General features: G+C 27.2%; 1 protein-coding gene across 1 annotated transcript in view; it reads right to left on the reverse strand.

Annotated features, from left to right (window-relative positions):
* LOC101237477 (E3 ubiquitin-protein ligase UBR4) overlaps window positions 1-20,994 on the reverse strand; it is a 126,183-nt gene extending 105,189 nt beyond the window's left edge. The window contains exons 1-7 of the mRNA XM_065790452.1: window positions 20,766-20,994; window positions 20,364-20,464; window positions 7,073-7,173; window positions 6,840-6,988; window positions 6,508-6,714; window positions 4,850-5,084; window positions 3,000-3,151 (exon numbers count right to left, since the gene is read on the reverse strand). Coding sequence (XP_065646524.1) covers window positions 3,000-3,151; window positions 4,850-5,084; window positions 6,508-6,714; window positions 6,840-6,988; window positions 7,073-7,173; window positions 20,364-20,464; window positions 20,766-20,881 — 1,061 coding nt within the window. The 5' untranslated portion in view covers window positions 20,882-20,994. The remainder of the gene's footprint in view (window positions 1-2,999; window positions 3,152-4,849; window positions 5,085-6,507; window positions 6,715-6,839; window positions 6,989-7,072; window positions 7,174-20,363; window positions 20,465-20,765) is intronic.
* Between the last annotated feature and the right edge of the window lie 1,019 nt (window positions 20,995-22,013).

Below are 22,013 nucleotides of genomic sequence, written 5' to 3' on the forward strand. Positions count from 1 at the left end.
TACTGAAATGTCTTCTAATGGAACACTATGTTTGTCGTTTCCAGGATGTAAAGTTTGGGCAGTTAATTTGAAAGCTTTTTTTAAGTTAGCAGGTAGTAATTCATTTTTTTTTTATAAACATTATGCAATTTACTTCAAGAAATTTCACCAGCTTCAACATGAATAATACCGTGAAACTCATCAAAGAATCTTGAATTCTGAAACATATGTTGCATGATTGTTAGTTATTGTACCATACTGTTGTTTGTACCATAATAGATGCTTTATATAAAGTTTCGAATGTTTCTTCTATATGTGAACTAATCAAAAAACCAGAAATTTGAAACCCTGGACAGGCCTTGATAACAAAGGAAATTGATTTTTTTAAGCTAGCCACCATGAATACAACTATAAATGAACAGAAATTACCAACATCAGCAGCACCAATCAAACTTCCTGCATGATATTGGACACCCATTTGTAAATACATCTCATCAATTAAAACAACACAGGACTAACACTACCATTTTCCAAAAGTATTAATAATTCTGATATTAAATCAATGCCACCTTTTGAAAGTGATTTTAAGTAAGATAATGAAGGAACTCTTCTAATAGCAAGGTATATACCTGTTTTGATGTATATCTGTGTATCAGAGAAAATCTAATTACTTCATTTGTGTAGATTAAACGCTTGTGGTTTATAAAGAGATAATTCATATAACTTTGATAATATACTTTTTGATACCTTCTCTGCAACTTCATGCATATAAGAAAAAAAATTAACTAGCATACTGGCACTGGTTAATTTACAAAAACTGCCTTCTTGATACCATTTAGGTAATGGAATTGGTATGTAGCTTTACATGAAAGTCTTCATCAATCATAACACTCTCCACATTAGGAGTAACATCACCTTCATAAAAAAAAATTTGAAGATACAACACACAGTTATCAATTCTTTTAAATGAAAATCCTTCTAGACAAAAACTTTCATTAAGATTTATAATGTTTTTAATTGTATCATGTTTTCTGAAATCATCTGTTTTATCTAGTAAAGGATGGTTATATATACAAACTGCAGGAGGCTTACGTAAAGCTGAGCTTGATTGAATTAGAGATGGCTTTGATAAGATGTCTTGGTTGGTAATAACTGTTGGTATAGGATTTTACAATATTTCAATGTTATGCGCTTACATTTTTTAAAGTATTTATCTTTAAAATGATCGATACATATCGCTGAGACTCCAATCAGCTTGGTTGACAAACTTATCTAACAATTTCGAAGTTCTAAATGATTGCTATCAGGAAAACTAAAGACAGTTTTTTATGGCATGTGGTTGCTGTTACTGAAGCATTCTTCAATCTTTCACTTATAATTACTTCTACAACCAACAATACAAAACTTTTTCGGCATTGCAAAACAAACTATTGTTTATTTTTAAAAAATGTATGTAATTTAAACCATCTCAATATTGTTAAATTGGTTTATTTGTAACTTCAAACTCATATTTTTTTGGCCCACTAAATTTTTGGCTTCAAGTCAACAAATCCGGCCATGTTATATAGTAGGCTATGGTAATACATTAAAATAAAACTATTCTCAAAAGTGCTTTTAACAGGAATATAGGCAAAGATTCTTCAAGACTAAGCATTTTATCCATAATGGGGAGGGAGCATAGAGTAGCACTGAACTAGGTAAATACTAATGAATTAAATTTCTAATAGTGATATCCAATACCATATTTTACCATGGTATCCAATACCATAAAGGTATCCAATACCAATATGTATATTAGGATGGTTCAAAAAACAATATTTTTGAAAAATATTTGCACCTCTCATCTTAATGTGTTCTATATGATAAAACACTGAACAATAAGAAAAATTCTCATTTTTATTCTCAGTTGTCATTTATAATGCCTCCAACATGACTAGTGCAGTAGATAAGCTTAATTTAGACCTTATTAAAGACAATCTTTAAAAAGGACCTTTAACCTTTTTAAAGATGATAAGAACAAGTAGGATATTTCTCTGATTATCTAAAAATTCAAGCAAAGACATTTTAGATTTAGAACTCAACAAAGCTGTAGATTCACTAGATTAAACTGTGATATACATAATTCAATTTTAACCTTTAAACCACATGAGATATGCTGTTCATACATTACAATTGGCTCTTTGAGATGGTTTAAAAGACAAATATGTCAGTTTTTTGATAGGTAAGTTTCGTCAAGTCATGAAAACTGCAAGAACCCCTAAAGTTAATGCTATATTAAAGCATCGAGTAGAAAATTTTGACGAAGTCACTAGAAGGGGGATTACTTAATGATTTAGCGCTATTTGGAACTAAAAGAAACCCTAATTGACATGGCTCATTTGGATATAACATTGTCTGAATTTTATTGGAGAGAAATAGAACTAGAAATTATACTTTGTTAGGCATATCTAGTAACTATAAATTTGCTAGCAATATGGTTAACACCTAGCTCATTTTTTAAAGGGATTCCTAAAAGCAGTGACAAACTACATATCTTAAATTACTACAAAACTAAGTTTGAAGTTAATTAAACTTTCTAAATTAAATCATTTGAGATATTAATAAAAAACATTTTTATTTTTAATACCATATTGTTTTTCGTGAAGAAAAGTTCTAGCTTGTTGACTTTTTTTTTTCAAAAGAACCTGCTCTGATTATAGAATTTAGCTTTGGCATCAATAAAAATAATTATTGTTGTTAATTACAATAAATTATATTTTAATGTTTAAGTTTTCTCTTTTTTTAATGCTAGGAATAAAAACCTATATTTAAGAACTTCAATAACAACTTACAAACTTGCTATTAAAAGAATTTCTAACTATTATTTTAATATATATTTATATTATTATATATATTTTTTAAACTAAAACTTATCTAAACAATAACTAACAATTATTATTATTGATTATATAATTATTTAATATAAAATTAATATATTTAAATTATAAATATAAATAATAAGTTATTGTAATTGCAGTTACCATTTTGATTTATGTTCATGTTCTTTTTTGATTGCTCTTTGTAAAACATTGAGAATAGTAGTAACACTCTTGGCTTCCAAATTGAAACCAAGAAATCTGTCCATATGAGGAGACGATGAACAAATATCGCTAACAGCACTGAGTATAGCTAACTGAGTGTAAAAAATGAGAAACAAAATTAATGTACTGAAATCTCAAGTTTAACATCAGAAAAAAATAATGAGAAATTTTTATATAAAAACAAAAAGAAAATTTAAACATTAAATAGTAAAAATAAATAATTAATAAACTATGCTTTTCCAATGTTTAAATTAATTAAAAACTAGCTTGATGTTTAAAAATTTCATGCATCAAAATGCTAATACCACAAAAGAATATCAGATACTTTAATGACAAATAATAATATCAAACACAAGAATATATACATTAAGTAAACAACAAGCTTTATGTAAAATGTTCAAGATAAAATAACATTAAAGATATTAAATACTTATTACACAACCAGCTTTATGCATTTTCAAAAATAAGATCAATAACAGTTTTATTTTTTTCAAACAAACATTAAAAGGTAAGCTAGAAAAATTATATTGTCACAAGTGTTCTTAACTTAATTTTAATAATAAAAAAATATTCTTAACATAAAATATATTTTGTATATTAAACAAAAAATTAAAAAATCTTTTTACTGTGGGGCACCATGATACATGGGGCACCCTGTAGCATTGCAATTGAAGAGGCACCTTAAAAGTTGTGACAACCACTTTCATATATTGAAACAGTTACTACTAGAGCTATTCTTTGATAAAAAAAAAATTATGTCATTAGATATCATTAGACAAAGAGGTCTTATTTTGTATTTTTTTGATGACAAAATAATTTATTAGTTTTTAAAGTTGCTAAGTTTTTAGGTATGTTATTTAAAGTGTCTATCGGTAAGTAACATTATTTTATAAACTACAATTGATAAGCTCTTTACTTTATTAGACAAAAATTTGATACTAAAAATAAAGCTATTGTTTTCTACTAGCAAGTATGGGGTAACTTGATACAGCATTTATGGGGTATGGAGTAACTTAATCAGAATTAAATTTAATAAATTTAATTGTGTAAGTTTAACTTGTTATATTTTGCTATTAAATAAATTTAATTGTGTAAATTTATTGTTATATTTTGTTATTAAATTAATTTTGTAAGTTCAACCTACAAGTTGCACCAAATACCTAAAAAAATAAATGTTAAAAAAATAGTAATGAAGGAAAAATCAAAAGTGTATCATGGTGCCCCACTCTCTGCTATATAACATTTTGCAACATGTTAAATCAAGTTATGCTTTTTTAGTTGATACTAATTAAAAAATAATAATAATTGTATAAACAATAACAATTAAAAATTATAATTGTATAAACAATAATAATTAAAAAATAATAATTGTATAAACAATTCTCATGATATATTTTTTATTATTTTGATTAGATAAGGATAATTTGGTTTTGACCAGTTTTCTTTGCTACAGAAATAATGATAAAAAATAATTAATTTTTAAAAGAGTCAAAGACAATTAGTAAAATAATTATGTAATTTTAATTATTAAATATCAATATCAATGTTAGATAGTGCTGTAGAAACTATTAGTTAAAAAGAGAAAATTGTAGTCCCTCAGGACATAGACCTATGATGACACATTTTAAAGTTCCTTAATGGTTATTTTTATAAATACTTACAGCAATATTTAGTAAAATAAGTTTTTATTTAATTTAAAAAAATAAAATACTTATTTTTATATTTATAAATTTTTCAGCTTTTCCATTTTACTAATTTTCAAAAAAACTTAAATTTTACATAACACTTACACAGTGTTCTGTTGACTTCCATTCATACTTTCTACAATATTCATCATACAAACCATCAGCTTCATTTTCTTTTTTATTAACAGTAAAATATCCAGAGCTAATAAACATTGCAGCTTTTAAGGATTTATCTACTAACTGGATAACTGACTCAAGTTGTTCTTTAATCATTTGATCAATAATAGGTAATTTAAGGGTTTCAACGATCACCATCAGTTGTGTTTCAAAACTCAATATGCTAAATAGCAACAACATAAATTTATAAACATAAATTTATTATCATTACTATTGTTATTATTATAACTATTATTATTATTGTTGTCATTATTATCATCTACATTATTCTAAATTATTCATATACAGAATTTATGCAAATCAACCCTAATTATGCTAAATATTCAAATAATGTAATAAGCATTAAAAATCAAAATCTTTGATTCATTATGATATTATTTTTTTAAATATGATCAAAAATAAAGGTCAAGCTTTAAAATTAATTTCATAAAGCTAATTACTTGTAAAATAGTTGGGAAATATTTGAAACTTTTTTCTGTTGACTTTGATTTTTATGGTGATTTTAACTAAAATTGGCATGCTGATCTGATTTTGCTGTCAGTTTTTTTCCAGCACATCAAATTTTACTGTACAGCTTTACAGATAAAGATAATTCCATTGTTTAGCTGTGTAAAGCTTTGTCTACATTGATTCTGATCAGCAGTTACGATTAAAAAAGTGCGGTGAGTGGTGTTTACAGCTTCCAATTGGTCAATACAATCAATATATTCATGCTTTATTTCACTGTATGCTGTTATTTTCAGTTTTCTAAGCGTATAACTTTTGTTTTTTTAGCTTACCAAAGAAAAACATTTTATTCATGTTTATAAGCTAAAAAACACTAAGATGAAATAGTTAAAAGCTTATGTCACAAAACTCACCTTAAGAAGAATGCTTGGTGATAACCAAGCATTCTTCTTAAGGTGAATTTTGTTTCGAATTCAAAAATGTTGTCAAGTACTTTTTTGGAAATACATGTGTAAGTAAGTACGCAGAAAATATTCAGAAACTATAAGAGAGCGACACAGCACTTAGTTGTAACATGAGTAATAAAACTACAATTTTTGCATTGTCATCTTGCCAGCTTTCTTGTTGCTGTTAGTGAGTTTGAAGTTTATGGAAGAACATTATCCGGGTAGATGGGATGTACATATGATGGCTGACTATTGTTGGAGCATCTGAGCTATAAACAAAGGTTTCTAACTATTTTCTCACAATTATAATAACTTTATCTAGATCTTTTGAAAAAAAAAAATAGGCTATATAAAATTTTTATTTATGCCTGTTACATTTTTATTTCCTTGTATTTTGATACTTGTATTTTTGATATAAAGCAATATATCGTTAATAAGTACAACGATTTTCATAATTTTTGAAAATGAGGATTCTATGGTTAAAAAACTTGGCCTGATAGAGAAAAACTAAAATCAGTTTTGGATTCTACACCATAAAAATTAGTTAAAAACAACGGTCAGACATAAATCTGGAAAAAGTTTTGTTCCTGAGTTATTTTACATATAATTATTATTATAATTTTTATATAATGTTATATTATAATTTTAAATATATAAATTACTATAACATAAGGGTGACTAATAACTTCCTACCTTGTTGCACTTATGCTTTGTGGATTTGAATCATCATAAAATATTAGGTCACATTTTCCAGCAAAATTATCCAGTTCCTCAAACGAGCCAATAATATTTAATAAAATATCAAATACATTTTTCTTTCTTAAAATTGCAGCAGCATGTCCCATAAACTGGACTTTCCAATCAGAAGATCTGAGTTTGTTAAGATCAATATTGAACAAACTAAAATAGAATTTATAAATACATTGATATAAATGTGTCCATGGTAACAAACCATCATCAATTAAAAAATTAAATTGCATTCAAAGAAAAAACTTATTTCTAAAAAATATTTTTCAAATTATTACCTTTTGTATAATAAATCACTGTGAGTTTTAGCTTCCATTTTAAGAAATGCAGGAAAAACAAACTCCATATTTAAAAGAGCATTAATTTCATCCTTGTTTAATGATTCTTTGCAGGTTGATATACCAACAAGTAGCTTGATTAACTGCAACTACAATTTTTACATTAATGTAAGCGAAAAAAAAAAAAATGTAAAACAAAAAATATTAAATATCAGTAAATTTATAAAACTAACCTGAGTAATATATGAGTTATTTAATCCACTCTTCAGGTTGGACACACAAAATGAAACGATTACTTCAATAGTTGACCATAAAAGTAATTCATTTTCACAAACTAAAGATAATTTCAAAAACTTAAGTATAAATTTATTTACAAAAATAATGGGTTACATTAATAAATGTTATACATTAAAACCCTTAAATTAGGTAAACTTTTGAATTTTCTTTTTTTTAAGTATATCTAAAAATAAATGACTTTTTAGCTTATTTTTAATTTATCAAAAAAATGTATTTATTGAAAATGACAAAAAGAAAATGATAATTAGAACCAAGTCCATTATATTATTTAAATAAAATATATTTTTTATACAAAATATAAAAAAAAAATTTCTATAACCAGGAAAAAAATATTTTCCTGGTTACAAAAAAGTACAAGAAGAAAAACTAAATAAAAACTATAATCAAAATCTTCAAAGCTTTTTGTGTTAAAAAACGAAAATAAAAAAGAAAATAAATTAAAACCACCTTTAGCTATGATGATGTAATAAAAAAGAAAATAAGTTAAAATAACCACTTCACAATGTAGATAACCACCTTAAAATAACCATTTTTAGCTATGATGTAGATTAATAGTAGATTTAAATATTACATCATCCTTTCAGTTAGTTTATCAGTTTCTCTGTGGGTTATAATTGGTTTGCCATTTATCATATAATTTTATAAAGTTTGTACAAAATGTTAAAGTATAAACATTAACCAAGCTTAATTTCTCTATTGTTCTAAATCAGAAACAAAACTATTACACTCTAAATACACTCATTATGACTCTTGCATTGCATAACACTTCGCAGTAAATCTTAAATGATTGATTTGAAAGTATTGCTTTTAGTTTAAGTAACCTTTTTAGGTTTATTTAACATTTTATTTTTTGTAGTGTGTACTAAGCACATTCGATCATTTGACCAAAATGTTCTGATTGTTGTCAGCATGCCAACAAAATGAAAAAAGATGACAACATGACATGCAAACAAAGTGAAAATGTCAACAAAATGAAGAAAGTCTTCAATAAGATAAAAACTAATCAAAGGGATTTATTTTTATATCGATGGCATGTTTATTAGAGGCACAGTGGACCAAGAGGTGGAAATAGACAAAAAATACTTTTTTGAAAATGCCTATAAAAATTATTTATTTAGAAAACCAGTAAAACTTGTTGAAAAATTAAAAAAATCATGTTTCTAGCTAATTTCTTAATGTAATTGGTAGAGCGCTCACCTCATAAGCGAGAAGTTCCGAGTTCAATTCCCCACCACATCCCTGGTAGTACCGCGCTCAACTTGTTTCTCCCCGCAGCGGCCTTGCTTGTCAAGGTTTGTGTTTCGGAGTTGTAGAGTTAAGAGAGAGGGTTGTAATCAAAAAAGTAGCCTCCTCGACTATAGTGGCTTTCTCAGCCTTGTGGAGGTGAATAATTAAAAAAAAAAAAATTTTATTTATTATTATTTTAATTTATTTAAAAGTTTTTTTTTATTTGATATGGAATATATTTTTGAATAAATTAATTCAAAATGTGTAATTTGTTTTAATTACATTTTTCATTTGAGTTATTTGAACTTAACTAGGTAATTTTGTTGTGAATTTACGTGTTACTTTAAACATAAAACCAGATTAAATCTTAAGTTGTGTCAAAATTGATATTTCTTCTTTGAAAATATTTTAAAGAGAACTGAGGCAAGTTAGCACTTTTTTATTTACATGACTTGAAAAGGTTGAACAAGGAGACAGTTTTTTTTTTTTTTAAATATATGAATATTTTATTTATGGTTTCAAATTTAAAAAATGTTCAACTTTTATTTATTTGATTTTATTTTATTTGTGTTTCAGCATAAGTAAACTAAAAAATGTAACAGATAAAGATAAATATGTAAAATACATCACTGAAATATACTTTTTCACACATTTGAATATGTAATTGAGTTGGACATAACAGCTGACAAAGCTGTTAAGTTTAACTCAATAACATATTCAGCCATTAAAGAAATATTTTTAAAAACTTTGGACTACCATTTAATTCACAAAAATTTGAAATGTGCGTGAAAAAGCCTAAGAATGTTATAAATGCCTGAAAAAAAATATTTTTATAAAATGGGTATTTTTTTATACTTTCACAAACATCAAAATATATCATTTATGAAGTAGAGGAGGCTTACATAACAGAATAGTGTTTTTCAAAATAAAGAAAATCATTTACAGATCTGGGAGATAAGATGAAAAAGGAGAGGACACAGGAACTTGTCAATTATATAAACAACTTTATCGCTGATGAATGACCAGAGTTAAATGTTAGCCAGTTATTAAGTTACCTCTTATATAATTAAAACACAAAATAACAAGTCTTTTACTTATGTTGGCAATGCACTTTTCAAAAACCATATGGAGACAATATATATGGAAACCTTTAACATTAATGAATCCATAACTTTACATTCCCTTACTCTAAGTAGCGAGCAAGTAAGAAAATTGAGGATTTTTTCCAACAACCTTTATTAAAACCTTTTGCATCCAAAACATTTTTTTTTTCCTTTAAGTATTTTGTTGGTTGTTGGAAAAAAACCTTAATTTTCTTTATTAATCAAGATCGTTACGCCCTGTGTTTTTATTAAGGAAAACAGAAACTAATCAAGATTTGCTTGATCTTTCTCAACTAATGATTGGGCAGAAGAACTAAACAATGAAGGAATGTGTTGTCAGTTCGGCAAAAATTATCTTAATGTCAAAATTTCTATTCAAGATACAATGAAGGATTTAAAATTTAAAAGACTCATCAGCGGACTAGGAGGTGGAGATTGTATATTTTGCAAAACAAAAACTTTTTGAATGGACATTTATTGAGAGAGTTAGTAAAGGATTCCCAATTGATTGATCATCAGAAGAAATATGGATGTTGTATGAAAAACTAGTTAATGAGGATGGTATCATTCCCACTAAAACTGGAGATTTTGTCTCAAAAAAGAACTGATTAAAAAACAACAAACCGAATCTGATCAAAAAAGCATACCTATTACACATTCATACATAAATGGGATTACCTGATTTTTAAAATTACTGTATTGGTGTCACATAGATTATAGACTTTGGGTTGAATAAACAGGACCACTTGGTGAACCAATACATAATAAAAAAGACAGGGTTATTACTACAATAAAAGAAAACACTGGACTGCGATTAGATATTTGTTGCAACTCTGGTGAGAATGGAGGGACATCTACAAAAGGGTACAAGGTCGTAGATTTTATTCTGAAGAATTAATATATAGTATAAAAGATCTATGCACTCCTATGAACAAAGATAGAATGTTACTATTACATTCTAAAATCAGTGAAGTGTAATACTTTATATAGTTTCTTTTCGACGTAAAATTAAAATGGAAAAATACCAAGAGTTATGCAATAATGCTACAATTAACATTATGCCATGGGCACAAATTAACCACACTCTTAATGGAGCCCTTCATCACTCAGCTGAATTAATTACTCTTAATGATGGTTATTAGGCCAAATTAATTACAAAAAAAAAAGTTTTAATAGGAAGTTCATTAGCGTTTGGGGACCCCTAAATCGTGGAGCCTGTATCCATTTCACCAACTGCTCCCCTCTCTAGAAAACCGGCCCTGGAAGTCTATGTAATTAGGAATTTAATATCAATAGAACTATACTTAGATTATTGACTACAGTAAATATTTCATTCAGCAGTTAAAGAAAAAAACAAACAAAAAGTATAACTAACATACTAGACATTCATTTTATAAAATAGTTACACTTTTTTACGTTTCTTTTATTCTCTTTTCGACTTTGGGTTTTAGTCAAAATGAATTTGTGTCTCTTTTCATAACCGTAAACCTGTTTAGATGCCTCTGAGGTTAATTTGACTCTCCACAGATTGAGAATTGTTAGGCATATCTATTACACAAAGTTTTAGGTTTGATTTAATAGCCTCTCTCAGATTTTCTGACATTATGCAAAGAGTTGTTGGGGGCTCAACCTGAATATCATCAACAGAAATAAGATAATCCCAAGACTCGGCATCAAAATTTATTTTCATTATTGATTTCGGCTTAAGCTTTGGTTTATAATAACATTTTTTGGAAATGTTATTATAGGTAGGCGCAGTTTTTAGGATAGACCAGTTTAATTTAAAATTAATATTTTTTTCTTTTAGTTGCCAAATATATTTAGACAGCATAGTCTCTTTTGAGTATTTTTTGAGTATTTTTTATGTTTAAAAATAAACTTTTAAACATAAAAAATACTCAAAAAGAGACTATGCTGTCTAAATATATTTGGCAACTAAAAGAAAAAAATATTAATTTTAAATTAAACTGGTCTATCCTAAAAACTGCGCCTGCCTATAATAACATTTCCAAAAAATGTATACTTTGTTGACAAGAAATATTTGAAATTATTACTCATTTAGATCAAGAAAATTTAATGAATAAAAAATCAGAATTCATTTCTAAATGCAGACATAAAAATAAGTTCCTTTTAAAAACTTATAAAAATAAATGACCAGTCCAAATTTATCCTAATTCTTAAGAATTCTTTTCATGATTTTTTTATTATCTAATGTAGTTGATGTAACTTCCTGGTTGCAAAATACTACAGTTATTACATAATTCCCAACTTCCTGTGAAATAATTTCTCTATAATTTGAAAACTTTTTTATGTTTAGACATTCTTCCTGATGAACCTACTGATGGTGAAACACAGTGTTGAAGTAATCAAAAATTAGATAAGTGTTTTTACTAATTTATTATTGCTCTGTTCTTTTAGAACATTGAGCACTCTGTTTGTAGAATACACTAACATAATTTATATATATATATATATACATATATATATATATATATATATATATATATATATATATATATATATATATATATATATATATATACATATTTATCTAATATTACATTAGAAATAGTGTAAAATGAAAACATAAATACTGTAAAAACAAAAATTCCAGCTTAAAGTGTTTTAATTATGACTTCGGAATTCTAATTATGAGACTTTTTGTTTACCAAAATTCCTCATCCCTAAAACAGATGATTCAATATTAATTTGAACTCAAATCCCTAAATAGTCATTAATTTTTTTAAATTTATATTTACTGGAATTTTTTTATTTATAGCATAAAAACATTTTCCAGGGTGACTCTTACTAAATCTTACTCCATGGCAGTGGCCTAATGGTAATAGCCTTGACAATTTATCTGAGGAAGGTCTAGAAGCAAACAATAAAGATAAAGATATAAGAAACTATTTAAAGCTTCTTCCTCATAAGACATCGCATTTAGAACAGCTTACAGATCAGATGAATTGTCTTTAAAAGAGATCTGACCCTGGTGTTTTAAACCCAATTATCCATTCGCATTTTAAAGTAATGTCAAGAATGTTTTTCAAATAAACATTCAAGCAGATCTCATGAACATATGATTTCAAAACCAAAGAGATATTTTGATGATATGGATCCAGGTCATTGTTCAAGGAGGGTAGTCCGACCAAAAAAAATATAAAAAATAAGGTTTGCATTTTTTCAAAATAAAACAACTGTTTCATTTGATCATTTAGAATGATTTTAGAAAGGTTATAAGATAGTTAGTAATAATAAATATATTGAATGGTTATATAAATACTTTTTTTTTAAGAAAAATAATAAAATGTTAAATAACAATTTTTTGAATTTTTTCTTTTTAATTTTATTAATAATATTTTGAAGTTTGACATTTCGTAGGTAGGCAGGGGTCGTTACCCCAAATACCACCCCACCACCCACCCCTTATTTTTTTGTCTGCCCATTACACACTGTTTAACATTTAATTATTTGTAAAATTCAATTATTTGTAATTATTTGCAAACTATTTGTATTATTTGTTGTAATTATTTTTAAAATTTAATTATTTGTAAAAATTTAGTATATTTTCTTTTTTTTAACCACTATACAAAGTTGTAATAATGATAACAGATGAGAAATTAAAATACAGAAGTGATACCACACAATTATTTAAATTAAAACAAAGATACCAGATGAGAAATTAAATGATAAACATGTCATACAACCATCTTAGAGAATTTCTTTTATAACAAATGAGTCAGTTATATACATCTCATTAATTACACAAATTTACTATTTGAAATTAATAATCGTTTATAAAAATAACATGCAAGTTCTTATGATGACCGAAGTTGCAATACCAAATGATACTATCGGTACTAAACAATATCAACATAGCCGATAACTTTTGATACTAGTGTTGTGTGATCTCGATATCAACACTATAAGGTATAGCACCCAGACCAAACAATATCAATATAAATGATACTTTGATACCAGTATCGCTTGATTTCGATACCAATACTGTAAGGTATCGCACCAATACCAGACGATAAATCGAGGCTCAAGACCGATTATCTAGTGTCTAATATATTTATATATTTAAATGAAAAATATTTAAATTAGCTAAGTAAAGAATAAAGTTATGAAGTTAATTCTTTTAGCATGAACTTTAAAAACTTTCAAGAACAAAATGAAATGCAAGATCAGATTCAATGAAAGTAACCAAGCTCTATTTTGAAAGTAATTTGAGTTCCTTCACTGATATTTTGCGAACATAGATGGAAACATAAACTTGAATGTTCTCAAACATCTAAACAAGCCGTGGCCAAGTTGTGTAGTTAAATACTATATCCATGGTCAGAAACAGAGTGTGATCACACGCATTTCCCAACCAAGCCTGTTACTTTAGTTATTTTATTTTATTTAGAAAACGAATCAATTACACCTTATGTGGATTTGAAAAGCGTAAGAAAAAAGCTAAAAAAGAACAAGAATTTTGAAAAATACAGAAACTTGATGATTTTTGAATGAAAGTCAGAAGTATAAAGCCCATAAATTGCTCTATTGAAACAGAACAATCGGTTTCAGAAAATGATCATCAATTGCGAGAACTCGCACATTTTTCTGAATTAATCACTGATAGCTGTAACTTAAACATCAACAGAAAAGATGACATTGGCTTATGGGAGTATCTTTCTGAAGATGATATTTTGTTTTGCATTTCAAAAGAACCAAAAACTATTCAGAACTTTGATAATGATTTCCATGAATCAAAACAGTTTTACAAGGATCACAAACACTTTTGTTCAAAACCTTTTTTCAAAGGCTAAAGGCAAATGGTGAAAAATACGATCGTGAATGATTGATTTACTGGCCAGCAATAGGAAATCTTTTCTGCTTTGTATGCAAGGTTCTAAAGATTTTCTTTTTTTTCTTGCTACAACTGGTTTGAGAGACTGTAAAAATGCTATTTCACTGTTAAAAAGCCACAATAGTTCTACAGAACACAGAGAAGCCTTAAAGGCTTTTTTAATTAGAAGAAGTCACAACAAAGAAGAATAAAAAAAAAACAGTAATATTGAAGAATGGTTTTAAAATGTGATAGCTGTAATTTGTACTTTGGTTGGAAAAAAAATCTAGCATTTAGAGGTTCCAACAAAATGTTTGGAGAAAAAGTAATGGAAATTTCCTTGAACTTCTTGAACTGATTGCAAAATTCATTCCTATCAGAACACATTACACGTTACGGTCAAATTGATTAAGGAAAAAGTTCATACTTGTCTAAGACAGTTTTGCAATGAATTGGTTTCTAATAGCAAAAAATATTCTGAATGCTATCGTGACTGATATAAAATTTTCAAAATATTTTCTTATTTTAGTAGATTCTACACTTTTGTGTTGTTCTAAGATATGTGCATGAAAAATCTCACGAAACAATTGAAGGATTCATAGAGTTTATACAAATTGAAAGTCATACTGGATTAAACTTAGCCAGAGTTATAGTGAATTTCTTGAATGAAATTGAAACTAACTTTTAAGACTGCAGATCTCAGTCTGAATCTCAGATTCTTTAAACATGGTTGGATCTTCTGGAGCTGATGTTTGCCTAGAAACTATCAATTATTTTAGCATCGTTCAATAAACTTACAACTATTCAGCATGTAGGGTCAAACCATTTTTAAGAACAAAATGGAATGCAAGATCAGATTCAATGAAAGTAACCAAGCTCTATTTTGAAAGTAATTTGAGTTCCTTCACTGATATTTTGGAAGAACAAAACTTTGAATTGATTGCTAGTGCTGAGGCACAGAATATTTGATCAAAAATAGAAAAATTTGAATTTGAAGTACAAACAGTTTTCTGGGATGCAATTCTAAAAAGAATAAACTCGTTGTCAAAAGCTTTACGAGATCCAAAAATAACATTAGATACATGTTATTTACTTCTGTCTTCGCTGGCAGATTACATTCAGAATTTGAAAGACAACTATGACGATTTTGAAGCTAAAACTAAAATTTTACTTCCTGATACAGAATATTCACAAAGAAAACATCGAACAGAGAATAAATTCTTTGATGTTCCAAACCATGGAAAATGTGTTATAAAAAGTCCAAAAGAAAGGTTTCAGAAAGATATTCTTATCAAAGTTGTCAATGCAATTTACTCAAACTTGAATAAAAAGATGATTGTATATCAAGAATCAAACACAACTTTTGAATTTTTGATTAATGTGAATATCGATAATGAGAAGCTGAAGAACAATGTTGAAGAACTCGTTGAACAATATCATGAAGATATCAATATGTCTTTGTTTGATGAAATTTTGCAATTTCATAATTTTATCAAAACTAAATATCAAGTAACAGCTATGACTCGCTTATTCATTCATAAGCTGATAAAAGAAACTTGAGACAGTTTTGAGAATTTTCCCTTTATTATAACAAATTGTTCTGGTTCCAGTTTTTCAAAACTTAAATTGATGAAAAGTTTTTTGAGATTAAATATGAACCAAGAAACTTTAAATAATCTATCAATTTTATCTAGCAATGCAGATTTATTAAAACTTCTTGATACAGATTCGCTAATCGACAAATTTTCTCAAAAAAAAAAAAAGCAAAAAATTTCTACAGGTAAAAAATTCTTAAAATTTACTCTTATGATGAAATGTTACTTATGTTCTACTTTGTTTTGCATTTGAACAGGTCATTTCAGAAACATCATAAGTTATTTTTGGATAAAATGAGTCAAGCACAGAATCATGTTATCTAAAGGTAGATACAAGTTCCTATAAATAATCACATTTGTCAAGGCTTTCATTATGCCTTTGATGCAAGCTTGAATTACAGTTGATTTCAGAAACATCCTAAGTCACTGACTTATGGTGTTTCTCTATGGAACAGCTAACGTAGCCCAATCTAGAAGCATAAATCAGTGCGAATAGAAGTTGCAATAATAACACAACCAATTTCCTTTCGAATAATCATTTGCAATACTTGTTTTTGACAATCATTAACAATTGCAACACAAGAAATTCTCTTTAATTAATATTTTAAAGCCCTAATGGCTTAGCCTTTTGCTAAAATATCTCAAAATTAGAGCAACAAAACTTGTAGCCATACATGCCTTAAAATATAACTCCTAAAACATTAGGGTTATCAAGGTTTTCTTGCAATAAAAAGTTGTTTAGGTCTACAAAATAAATTTATGTAGTCTAACCTAAATCAGCTAAATTTTGTATGACCTAACTTAACCTAGAGTAAATTCTATTTTATCTATTCTTAACAGAAAAAACCCTTTTTCCTTTGAATTTTTTGGAGTACGCCTTACTAACTTATTTTCTTTTGCTTTTTTAAGGTGCAGAAGAAAGTGATTTGAAGTCATTGGAGAAGATGAACAACTAAGGGTATTCAATAAGTTTATTAGTCTCAAAACTAAAAACAAACAAGATTGCGATCTGCAGTTGTTGATGTGTACTGCTGAGGTAAGCAAAGGAGAAGAGCACATATCTGCTTATCCAACTCAAATAATTCACTATGGTAATACTGAAAAACATTTTCTTAATGAAAAACTTTCTGTTTATGACAAGTATGCTGGAATCAATGTAAATAACAAACTTTATTTGAAAATATTTAAGCAGCAATTTTTGTTGAGGTTAGGATTTACCTCAAGTCCACACATGCTGCAATGTGATGAGTTACAGGTAAAAATTAAAAGTAAATACTTAAGTAACAATGTTAAGACTGCTGCAGATGTTGAGAAAATGGTTTGTGTTTGCAAAACCAAAATGTTTTCGAAAAAAATTAAAGAAATTGCGCAAAAATGTCAAGATGATGATAAAATAGGAGGGATTAGTATAGATTATATGCAAAATTTGCAACTTCTTTGCATTCCAGTTCAAGAGACTTTTTACCTCAGGGAGCTGACTGTTAGTGTTTTCTGTATACACAACTTTCAAGATAATAGTGCGAAAATTTTTCTGTTGTTGGGGTTGGCGCTAAGGTACCTGATGAGGTTTGCTCTTTTCTATCAAAATATATAGAATCTTTCTGCCATGATATAGAAGAGTTGCATGTATTTTCTGATAGGTGCGGCAGGCTTGGGTGGGAAGCGGGTGCAATCACAATTTATATCTGACCATGCATATAATATTTATTTACAAACACATGGCCACAGCTTTTTAGATGTTTTGAAAACATTTTAAAAAGTGCAAAAAAAATTAACTTGATGGGAGACAACTAATTATAAAAAGAATGAAAATAAGAAATGAATTCTTAACAGAAAAAAAAACTAAAACTAAATAAATTACTTTTTTAATAAATTGTTTGTAAACTTCTCTCTGTTATAATATTTTTATAAAATTAAGCAAAACTTTTATAAAAAGTTACAACTATTAATGATTGTTTAGTAAAGAAGCAAACATTCTTCAATTTATTAAAGAATATATGAATTATATAATAAATAAAAAAGTAAATAAAAAAAGTAAAAAATTCAAAATATTTAAAACAGTTCTTCTCAAGTAAGATTAAACAAAAGAAAAAATTAAATCATTGCATTACAATAAAAATATTATAACATACTTTTCTTTTAGCAATGCGCCTGATGATCAGTATCCAAACTGCAGACTATGTATAAATTTAATAATTTTATATTTTACGTAAGTCCATCGATCAAGAAAAGTAAATCATTGATTAGTTTAAAAGTGCTTTGCTAATATAAAAATATTTGATTACAAAAGATTGTATACGAATTTAATGGTTTAGCGTGTCAAAACATTTCGAACATACATGGAAACATACATAAATTTGAATGTTCTCAAAACATCTAAAAAGCCGTGGCCAAGTTGTTGCAACTAAATATAATATGCATGGTCAGGAATAGAACGCTTCCTGACCAAGCCTGGTGTGGGGGCCAAAACAAAAACAACACCCTTGTTAGGCTATGTTCTGCACTAGTATCACTAAACAAGGTTAAGAATGTTGACCAATATTTTCCTGTGAGAGCTAACTCTTTTCTTCTTTGTGACCAGGACTTGAAAATAAAAATCCATAAAACTGATAGGATTTATACCTTATAAGAGTATAATGATCTGATTCTGTCATTCTCCAAGAAAAATACATTTTCTGTTATCATCGTAAAAAATGCTGGCATCACTAATTTAAAGAACTGGCTGCCTCAATTTTATTTAAAAAAAAAATGCTGTCTGACAAAATAGCTAGCCACAATGTGACCAGGAATGAAAAAGTTTTATTCAAAATCAGCACTTTTAGGCATATGAGCCACAAAACTGAAACAAAGGGAAAATTAATTTGCAGAAAATATATTTATGGACTTCAGTTCCAAACATTTTCTTTGAGAAATTTAAATCACTCAGTGCTGCCTCTTCCTACAGCCAAAGCTTATTTGGATGGAACGATCCCAATCAAAACTAAGAAGATTGCTGATATTTATAAGCTCATGTCGTACATTCCATATGATGAAGATTTTTATGACCAGATGATGAAGAGTTTTGTGACCAGATGATGAAGAGTTTTATGACCAGATTCTGACTTGGCCCACTGTAGACAAAGCTGTAGACAGAGCTGGTAGCCACTGTAGTTTAAACATTACCTTACAAACTTTTATCACAAAATAGACAATATTTTATCTGTAAAAGGTTACTTTCATGGTAGCAAAAGTATTACATTATATACAAATATGAGTTTTTAAAACTGAAATGTTGATTTGTCAACACTTGTATAAAAAAGGGCCCCAAAAAACAATTCAGCGTAGGCCCCCAAAAGGTATAAATACAGCCTTTTTTACATTCCTTTAAAAATAAATTTAAATATTTTATTTCTAAAATCATACTTAATGGAAATTCTTTAAATTTAAAAAATAAATTATATAAACAATCAGTTACTTTTTTTACAAAAAAATCAACTAGCAGCCAAACAAATAAAACTATCAAATTAGAAGCTAAGGATGTTGCAATAATTTCAAACAATCATATAATTAAAATAATCACTGTTTGATCAATAGACAAAATTCTTAAAAAAAGAGCACTGTTTTTTAACAATCTTTTAACAAAAGTGCAAAAAACCTTCAATTATTTAAATCGCTATTAAAAACTTGGAAATATTATTATATTCATATTTTACAATTTTAACCAAATATAATTTTAAATTTTATACTATTTTAAATTTTATTCTACACACATATTGATTAGGGTGCGGTGAATCTTAATTTTTTTGAAAAGTCATTTTGCCTGGGTGTGCAAAAGTTGTCTATTCACATCAGAAGTACTCTTTAAAAATATTAATGCTTTAGGAAATTATTTTGAGGAGCCCCAAAAGACCCAACATGACATACTTATTTCAAAAGTATGTCATGTTGGCTCTTAAATGAAACAAAATAGTTTCAAAAATAATGACTATTTGAAAAAAAAAATTATTACTTTTGATTTTACTACAATAAAAATTATTATTTAACTGAAAATGAAAAATGTGCTTATTTTTATGTTTTGATTTTAATAAGTTTTTTTATTTGCTCTTTAAAAAATGACTATTATTTTTTTAAATTTTTTATAATTTGGCTTCATTTGAGAACCAATATAACATACTTTTGAAAAAAAAAAATTTATTATATTAGGGACCCGTTTAATTTTCATAGGTCTTGGATTGACCTATTCAAATTAAACGGGTCCCTAATATAATAATTAGATTGACCTACACCTCAAGATTGTTTGCTAAAGCCTTAATATTTATATTCTGATATGATTGGACAACTTTTGCACACCCAGGCTAAATAAATTCTGAAAAAAATTAAAACTCACCGTATATTGATAGCAGTTATAACTGAAATGTATATCCTGCTAAACTATTCATTTAAAAAATAAAAAATAATAATGTATGTAACCAAAGCAAAAAATATTTACATTGATTAGATGTATTGATGATAACATTTGTAGTTAGACCAAACAAGAGAGAAGCAAATTTTTTAACTTCCAAATCTGTTGTTGCCAACAATTCTTCTTTGCTTAAAATTCAAATTATAAAAATTAGTACTTTAGAAATTAATACCCAATTAACTATAACTAAAACGTAAGCTAACTAAAATTATTGAATGGCTTCAATTATAACTATATTAAAGTTAATTCTTATTTTATGTTTCAATAGGTGAGCTGGATAGGCTAGTGTGTAATGCCTCATTCGTGTTAATTATTCTATAAATTTATTGAGTGAATATTGTGTTATTTGAATGCATATTGTCAACAAATTTCACTCGTAGTTTGCTTGAAGAAAAAAAAGTGCACAATAAACAATTAAAAAAGACGTACTTTTCGACTATAAATAGACAAAGCTGAAAAATTTTATTATCTTTTTCATCTAAGGTCTCCAAACAAGAGTTTTTCAAAAACTTGAAAAGTTCTTCCCAGCTAAAATTGACTTCCATTTTATAAACTCGTATAAATACAGGATAGAAATATACGCTAATTAGTCCATAAAGATTCGTGCGCCTGAAGGTTATTATTTTAACTCTCCGTCTCGCTCAAACATTTAGAGAGCGAGCCGAGTGTTTTACAAACAGTGAAGTACATCATTAGTTTACTTTAAATTGCAGCGGGATTTTTTGTAATTTCATTATTACTTATACTATTCACACTGTCATTTTTCTTCCTGAATAAACTGCTGCCATTTTTTTTGGTCTTACTCAAATAAGTTGAAACCTTTTGCATGTTTATTTAATACTATATCAAACCATATCTAATATTATCGCGCAGAGCCGTCATTAGGAGAGGGGCAACCGGGGCAAGCTGCCCCGGGCGCCGCGGCCTGTGGGGCGCCTCGGCAATTTTTTTTTTTTTTAATAGCGGTCTTCATAATTTCATATAATATCACTACCATTTATAATCTTGAGCAACCAAGATTTTTAGTCATTGACTTTATGGATATTTTCGATTGTGTACGTACTCAAAGTCCTTGGGTCCCGAGAAAAAGTTTGTTATTTACTTTTTAGTCCAATTAAGAAATTTTGTTATTTAAAAATTTCTTTTTGGTATGTTATATATTTATTTACTTTTTTAGTCCATTTAAAAAATGTTGTTTTTAAAAAGTTTTTATATGTATATGTGTAATTTTTTAACGATTTCTATTGTTTACAAAGTAATTTTTATTTCGCGTTGCTTGTTTTAACTACTTTTTTTTAATAATTTCGCTTATTAAATCTAAATTCATTTTGTTTAGCGAAAATAATAACATAAATAAAACGACAAGACAGTAAGTTATTTTGTAATAAAAATGTTATAATAAAAAGGGTTGCAAAATGCAATCACTTGTGACCTTAATGATAAATTACAAAATTTACATTATGGAGAATTTATGTTGCCAGAAAGAAACATAAGGTTTTATTATTAATTTGAATTTGAATATTAATTTATAAAAGAGTTCAAAAAAACTGGCAGATGCTAAGAGAAGAAAATTAGCTAAAGACTCTAAAGCAGCCTGTGAAGCTGTTTTAATTAAAATGACAAAGCTAACACATTTTTTTCTCTCTTCAACTTCTTCAACACCTTGTGAACCAAACA

Source organism: Hydra vulgaris, chromosome 02, assembly GCF_038396675.1.
Source record: "Hydra vulgaris chromosome 02, alternate assembly HydraT2T_AEP".
Lineage (NCBI taxonomy): Eukaryota > Metazoa > Cnidaria > Hydrozoa > Anthoathecata > Hydridae > Hydra > Hydra vulgaris.